Genomic DNA, 7,940 nt, shown 5'->3' with positions numbered 1-7,940 from the left:
GGAAAGCCCCGCCCCCCGCCCCGACCCAGGGATCTACCTAGGAGAAGGCGTCGGTCGCGGCGCCCTCCACGGTTCAAGCTCCCACCGAGGGTGCGAGGCCGAAAAACAAGCGGAAAGCAGCAGCGTGAAGGCCCACTCCGGGCGCGCAGCCGCAGGGAACGCAGATTCCCACATTGCTCGCGGCGCGCGCGAGGCCCACTACGCGTGCGCCCTGCCCTGCCCTGCCCACGCCCCCTCGGTCGGCGGGAAAAGGAGGCGGGGGCGGTTACTGCGCAGGCGCCTGCTCCGAGCTTGGCCCGGCTCGGACCCGGATCCCGAGAGCTTCTCCGCGCTGGGCTCCGCGCGCAGCCGCTAACTGCCCGCTTTGCTCGGAGTCGACTTGGCAAGTGCGCACGCGCGGGAGTTTCTGGCAGAAGGCAGACGAGCCCGGGCCGGCGCGGGGCCTTGTGGGAGGGCTTAAGGAAGTAAAATGGCGGACCTGGCGAACGAAGGTAGGGGAGGCGCCGTCGGGGGCCAGCCGGCGGCCAGGGAACGGGCGGCGGGAGGCCCGGGGGCCACAGGCCCGAGGGCTGAGCACCCCGGGGTGCGGGGGGCCTGTCTCCTCCGGGAGAGCGGCCCAGCGGGTCCCGCAGCCGTCCCCCATTGCGTCCCCTCAGGCCGGGCTCACCGGCCCGGCCCATCACTCCCGGTAGCCCCGGCCCTACCACCGTCCGGCCATACGGCTCTGGAGACGGCGGGGGCCGCGGCCCTGAGGCCCTTCCGCCTCGCAGGCCAGGCCGGGGGCCGAAGGGGGCGGGAGCGCGGCCTCAACGCCTCGGCCTCGGATGTAAATGGATCTCCGGGCCTGGTCGCGGGCCCAGCGCGCCACGCTCCCTCCCCGCCCCCTCGTTATCGGGGACCCCGGCTTTTCCCCTTCCCCGGCCTGGCTGCCGAGCCGGCCCACCCACTGGTCCTGTGGGCTTCTCATCCTCCGCGGGCCTGCCCCACGCCGAGGATGGAGAACGTCCTGTTTGTTTTCACCCCCACCCCCAATTCAGCCCCCCAGTTCCCGCCAGTTCCCTCGGATCCTTCCTGGCGACCCGAGAGTCGCGTCTCGTCTCCGCTCATTTAGGTCCAGCCGCAGGATGTGAGCCACTGAAAGCCCTGGCGGCTTTTCGGCCGTTTTTTTTGGTTGCACTCTCAGACAGAGACAGAGACTGTGCGATCCCCTCCTCTGCGGAGCGCTGACATCCTGGCTGAGCGATTTTGACAAGGTTACAGTTCCGAATGGCCCAGGGAGAGCGCCCCATCAGCCGCTGTCTGATGAAATCAATCGTGGCGTTGAGATCTCTAGTAGCTTCAAGACTTTCTGAGGCCTATTTTTAGCTCCCTCCGTGTCCAGGTGCACAACTACAGGCAAGCGATCTACCTGCCTGGCCCTGATTTCCCCCCATACCCTGCTCCCTGCTGGCCTGAGGTTTGTACTGAGCGGCACGAATGCACGAATGACAAATAATAAGTGCTCACCCTGCTGGAGCATTTGGAGTGCTACCAGGTACTGTTCAAAGCCTTGGGCGCGTGTGATCTGGAGTAACCCTCACTCCTCACAAAAGCTCCCGGAGGAAGGTACCGTGGGCTCCTGTTCTCCATGAGGAAGCTGAGTTAGAGTGGTTAAGTTACTTGTCCAAGGCAGGTCACACAGCTAGTAAGGAGCAGGGATGTGGTCAAGGTGGTCTGACTTCAGAACACCCCCCACTCCCACCCCGCCATGTACGCCGCATGTCTTTGATAAGACAAAGGAGCCGGTGGAGGGTTGAGGCATTCCATTCACAAGATCCATTTACAGGCAGAACGGGGACTGGATAAATGCGAGTCAGTATGACACATTTTGTGTGTTTGTGTACTGGACTCATTCATTTTCTTGAATTCAAGACTCGTGCGACGTCGCGTTCGACATCTCCATTTGGATGTGCAATATAGTCACATCACACAAAACCCCTGTCTTTCTCCCCCAAACCCGCCCACCCCACCGTCGTTCTCCACTTGTAGTAAATGGCAAGTCCATCCTTTGAATGGCTCAGACCAAACACCTTGATGTCGCCCTTGACTCCTCTTTCTCTCCCGTGCCACAGCACATCTTGTCAGTTCTACCTTAAAAATCTTTCCGGGAGTGACCACTTCTCACCACCACCACTGCTGCTGCCTGGGCCTCCCTTCCACCTTTAGCCAGCTGACAGTTTCCCAACCCCGAAGGCAGATGGCCCCCGAGACCTCCCTGTCCTCCTCTCCCGCCACTCTGTCCCCGACGGGCCCTGCTTTATCCACTCTGGCTGTCTCCGCGTCCCTTGCGTGGTCCACATCCTCTCTCCTGTATGCCTTTGGACCCGCTGGTTCCTCTGCCTGAGTCAGCCTTCCTGCACGTGTCCCCACGGCTCGCTCCTGCCCCTCCTGTAGGTTTTTACTCACATGTTCCCTTATCGTTGAGAACTTCTCTGGCCACCTATTTCAAATCGTATCCGCGTTCCCTATCCCCTCTGCCCCGCCTCATGTTGCCCCACGGCACTTAGCACCAACCGGTGTGCTAGGTCTGCTTGTTTGCTTCTAGAACGTAAGCTCCATGAGGGCGAGGATTTCTCTCTGCCACTGATGGATCCCCCACCCCAATTAGGATAGTGCCTGGCGCAGAATAGGTGTCCAAGAAATGTTTGTTGAAGGAATGAGTGCATTCATCAGTCAGGACCTTCGTGGTGAGGTATACCTTTGAGCACAAAGGGAAAATTATGGATTCCTGTTTTCCAGGGACACCATTTCTAGCATATGCGCTGACACATGAGCTGTCGATTGTAAATTGCGTGGTTGAACAGGTTAAGTGTAAGATAGAGAAAACGGACTGTTCTGTAGTACTTAAAGTTTTTGCCTAGTAAATGCCACACTCACCTAGTACTTTGCCTCTGACACTAGTTCTGGCCTAGCTGTCTCCAAAAACATCAAATCTTAGTGGTCTTTTATGCCTCTCATATCTCTGCTGCCCTTTAATTGGTTGTCATGTGTTTCTCCACTCCATTTCTGGTTTGGGCTTGTGCAGCCTGTTAGGATCTTTAATTTCTTATCCACTATGTGAACTAGGAATTCCTTGCCTATGCATTTTGAAGCTTTAGGGACTGTGCCATACGTGTGCTTTCCCACTTGTTGTTTAATCTCAGACGCCCCTCTCGGCTTCTGCCTTTCCAGACTGGGATCCTAAGCATATCCGTCCTCACACCTGGGCATCTATAGAGACAGAAAACAGCACGGGTGGTCCCGATGTGCAGCTAGGGTTGAGAAGCACTGGCTTGAGTAGTACAGGTTGGGAGCGCTGTGCTTGTGTGGAAAGAAACACTTCCAGTTGTGTATCCAGAATAGCATCTTGCTGGCTCTCCTTGCCATGGCGATCTCAGCTGTGACAGCAACTCCCATGGCCCTTTGTTGGTAGTCCTGTAGTCCATGACTACTAAGGTCCAACTGGAATGTTTCTCTCCTAGGAGTGTGTGGGTGTTGTACACTTGTGTCCTGGGATATTCTCTTCTGCTTGGCATTTCGCTACTGATACATCCCAAAGTCGTTAATCATCCTGTCTCTGGGGTTATTCTGCCTTGTAGACCGGCATCGGGATTTGAAGGCAGCGTTTGGTCCCTGGTAAAGGTAAAGAGACTGAGAAGAGGGTGAGCAAAGCATATTTGAGCTATAGGAGATCTTGGATTCTAGATCCCAGCCTTAAAAGATACCACGTGCATATGACGCCTTGCCAGCCTGCGGACATGCAGGGTGGAAACCCAAGAGACCGTATAAAGCAGGGTTCTCGACTTTGGCCCTATTGACATTTTGGACCAGGTGATTCTCTGTTGAGGGGCTGTCCTCTGCTCTGTAGGATGTTGAGCATCATAGCAGCATCCCTGACTACACATAAGATCCCAGTAGCACACACCCTCCCCTGCACCCCTACCCCAGGGGTCGTGACAGCCAAAAATGTCTTCAGACATTGTGTAGTGTCCCAGGGCAGGAGGTGGGGAGAATCACCCTCAATGAGAGCCTCCATATAAAGTGATGGTTGGGCACAGGCTTTGCATTAGAACCGGGTTTGTGTTTTTACTCTGCCTTGTACTCTCTGAGTGACTTTGGCCAAATTCTTAACTCCTTTGAGCCTCAGTTTTCTAACCAACAAAATGAGGATAACGATGATCGTATCTATCCCATGGTTGCTGTGACCCTTGGCTGAATTAACGCATATAAATTCTTTAGCGCCTATCTCAGCCTGGTAATAAACAGTAAATAGTAGCTATTTTTACTGTGGTGGACTTATGTTACAGACCCATTTAGCTGAAGTGTTCAAAGCGAAGCAAGAGAGGGCAAGAAGTGAGTCTGAACAGTGCAGGTGAATCCACCCCCACTGAATCCACCCCCTGGGGTGAGCCCAGGATGAGAGGCAGCCAGAGCTGGGCTGTCGTCCTCTTAGGTTCTGTCTTGACTTTGATTGCGTGATCATCTAGGCAGGGGCTCTCAGCCTCGGCACTCTAGGCATTTGGGGCCAGATAATTCTCTGTTGTCAGGCTGTGCTGGGCATTGTAGGATGTTGATCAGCTTCCCTGGTCTCGACCCACTAGATGCCAATAGCACCCTCCCCCCTCCGCCAGTCATGTCAACCACAAGTGTCCAGACATTGCTCAGTGTCCCCTGGTGGGGGGAGCCCCCCCACAGTTGCCCCCCATTGAGAACCCCCGATCTGGCCTGACCAAGTATCAGTCCAGAGATTTTCAAGGGTGGTTTGGCTTTCATCAGTTCTCACCTTACTTTTTGATTTAAAACCTAAGCCCAGAGAAGATGGGATGCAGCTGAGTTTTTATTGATGAGCTAGAACTCAGAACAGTTGGAGTCCTCAGTTCACTTGATTCTCATCACCCCCTTCCCCTGCCCTAAACTTAATCCTTAGGAGAAGTGAGAAGCAATTTTTCAAAGTTTTCATGAAGTTATGATAAACATTAACCCTGGGGTTTGTCCTGAGGTCAACTCTCGCGTGCCTCTCACCCCCGGGGCGGATGGGGCCTGGCGGCAGCTGAGGGTACCATACTAAAGTCTTTATGTACTTGGAAGAAAATTTAAGTTTTGACGGGGATCCTTTGTATAGACAGAAAAGCTTGCAGTTCTGCAAGTTTAAAACTTCTCCACCACGTCTCCAGCCTGCCTCCCAGTTAACTGGGAAATGGACTCACCCCAGCAGTCCCGTTACCTGCGGGCATCCTGGGGTATGAGGGCCGGTCGGGATCTGCTGTGTGCTTGTACGCTGAAGGAGCTGGAGAGAGAGGAGGCGACAGGAAGTTCCTAGGGTCAGAGCCAGGGAGCTTAGAATGGCCTTGGGAGCGGGGACGGTGTTTGGGGCCGGCCAAGGGGGCATTTTAGGTACCAGTCGAATTCCTGCCTAGTAAGTGAGTTCAGGCCCAGAGAATAGGCTGGGGTAGAGTGGGAAATGGGGGCCATTTGGGGAGCAATGGGATGGATTTGGGGGACTTGAAAAGGGCCTTTCTCGTGTAATGGAAACTACGTGGGAAAGGCAGCTGGTATTGACCTGGCCGAGCCTTGGTAGCTCTCCATGGTACTTTGAAAGCATCAGGAGGCAGATGGGTTTGCTTCGTTGTCTATTCAGGATCTGGTGGTAGTGCTGGCAGCAAGCAGCAGGGGTTCTCTGTTTTGTTTGAAGGGGGTTTGTTTTTGCCACCTTCGTGCACTAACCTTCCTGTGGTCCCACGAGCCGTGTTCGGTGTGGCTGTGCACTGCTTGGTAGAAAACTATACAGCACAGGGTCTCAGAGTAAAGTCCCTGTACTCCACTTCATCCTCGGTTGTCTTGGCACTTGGTGCTATTGCGTAGCACTTGCTGTGAATCTTAACCCTGACCGCGCTTCACGCTTATTTGAGGAGGTTGTGGAGGAGAATTAAAACTGATGCTTTGGCTGCACCGTTGGAGATTGTTGCAGAAGGTCCACAGTGTCTAGGACCCCACAGATGTTTTACGACGTGGAGCCAGAGTCAAAAACCACAGGCAGAAGTTGTAACCTTGCTTTGGGGGCAAACAGACGTATATAATTTGGCTCATTAAGGTTTGCCTTTGTTTGCTTTTAATTAGGAGCCAGTACTTAAGAATTCCGAGATTTCAGGGGAAAGAATAATCCAGGCTTCTGATTTCTCTTGAAAAACAGCAACCAGCCTCAGCCTGCATTCCTGCACAGTAATGATTTGCCAGGACTAAGGAGCAGCTGCCACCTTGAGATAGACTGTGCCTTCCTGGACGCCGCTGTCTCCACCGACTTGCTTGGGACCTGGCCCGCTTCCCCCTTTTCCAGTGCCTGCCTGACCTTGGCTGGCATTTGGGTTTCAGCCCTGTCGTAGCACCTCTTAGACAGGTGCTTGGCCTGAGTGGGGCCTGTAGGGAGATCCATGTGGGTTTCTCCCCGTCTCAAGCCTCAAAGGAATTTTAGACCGGAACTGACTGGCAGGCTCCGGGTGATAGCTTGTGGCACAGTCGGAAGTGCCCTTGGTTTGTGTCTTGTCTCTGCCACTTGCCCAGGAGCTTGGGCAAATTGTTTGACCTAAATTCCTTCATCTGTAGAATGGGAACAATGCCAATCAAGTCTGAGGATTGTTGTGTGAAAGGAACGTATGGCACGGGATTGGCCCACTGGTGGGTGCAGATCTATGTCAGTTACTACTGGCTGTTAGTCTTCTGATTGGATGCCTAGGTAGAGAGAGAGCTCCTTTCGGGTTATAGCAGAGTTTCATTGAGACATTCCAGTGGGATCTGTCCTGTGTATTGTGGGATGTTTGGCAGTGCCCCTGACCTCTACCCAAATGTCTCTAGACGTTGTCAGATGTCCCCTCGGGGGCAAAATCGCCCCTGTTTGAGTACCCCTGTGTTAGGGGATTCTGTTGACCCTCCCCCTGCCAAGAGACTGTGCAACATAGTCCTCTGATCTACTAAAGTCCTAGGATGCTGCACACATTTAAATACACAAATGGAGCCGGAGGGAGAGAGGAGGTAATTCACAGATGCTGGGCCGTCACCCTGGTTTGTGCCGTCTGACACACTGAGAATTTACTTTGGTGTATTATGTGAGTTAGGGATCTGACTCAGTCTTTTTCTCAACCTCAGCACAGTTGATATTTGGGGTTGGATCATTTGTGGTTGGGGGAGCGTCCTGTGCACAGTAGGAGGCTGATCAGCACCCCTGACCTCCATCCACTGGATGCTGTTAGTAACTCCTCCCCATCGTAATACCCAAGAATGTTTTCAGACATTGCCCAGTGTCCGGGGGGTGGAATCGGGGGCAAAATAAAAGCGTCCGAGAATAAGCTGTTTGCCAACTAGAGCTTAGGGCTCACCCTCCCAACCTTTTTTTTCCATTATGGCCTTTTGGCAGCCTTTGGCATCATGGACTTCATGTCCCTGTTAAGGGGGAACAGTGTTTTCCGTGACCTTCAGCACTGTTCCAAGTTCAAGGGGAGGACCTTCCGAGATGCTCTGCATCTGGGCCATTCCCTTCCACGGGGGCGGAAGCCCAAGGCCGTGTCTGTAAGAGGAGTCGGCCTGTCCCAGTGTGCCCACCTCCAGCCACTGAGTCTAGGAGCCCAGCTCATCCTTTCCAGTGGATCATTTTGACTCCCTGGGCCCTCGTTCTGAAACCTGACAGAGACGACAGTGGTTTCTCCATGCACGTGTCTAGGAGGTAAGCTTTGCTTTTGCAGTACATTTTAAATGCCTTTGCTAAGTTAAACTCCCCCAGGCTTGCCACCCAGAATTTTGATAATTCATCGGCCCAGAATTAACGCCTGTGTTGCATCTGTAACAGCAGAGCGGGAGTGGGGAACACAGTTCCGTAGAGTTTGGCTTCTCAGGTGGCAGGAGTGAGAAAACAGGCTCCTGTTTGCTCGGAG

At 54.0% G+C, this 7,940-nt stretch overlaps 1 protein-coding gene across 1 annotated transcript in view; it reads left to right on the top strand.

The window, feature by feature from the left end:
• Positions 1-469: 469 nt before the first annotated feature.
• RANBP3 (RAN binding protein 3) overlaps positions 470-7,940 on the top strand; it is a gene marked incomplete at its 5' end in the record, with an annotated part of 53,453 nt that continues 45,982 nt past the window's right edge. Inside the window, one exon of the mRNA XM_079702175.1 lies at positions 470-574. Coding sequence (XP_079558301.1) covers positions 470-574 — 105 coding nt within the window. The remainder of the gene's footprint in view (positions 575-7,940) is intronic.

The sequence above is a fragment of the Hyperoodon ampullatus genome (genome assembly GCF_949752795.1).
Source record: "Hyperoodon ampullatus genome assembly, chromosome: 4".
In the NCBI taxonomy this organism is placed as follows: domain Eukaryota; kingdom Metazoa; phylum Chordata; class Mammalia; order Artiodactyla; family Ziphiidae; genus Hyperoodon; species Hyperoodon ampullatus.
This window is presented reverse-complemented; position numbering and strand designations above follow the sequence as displayed.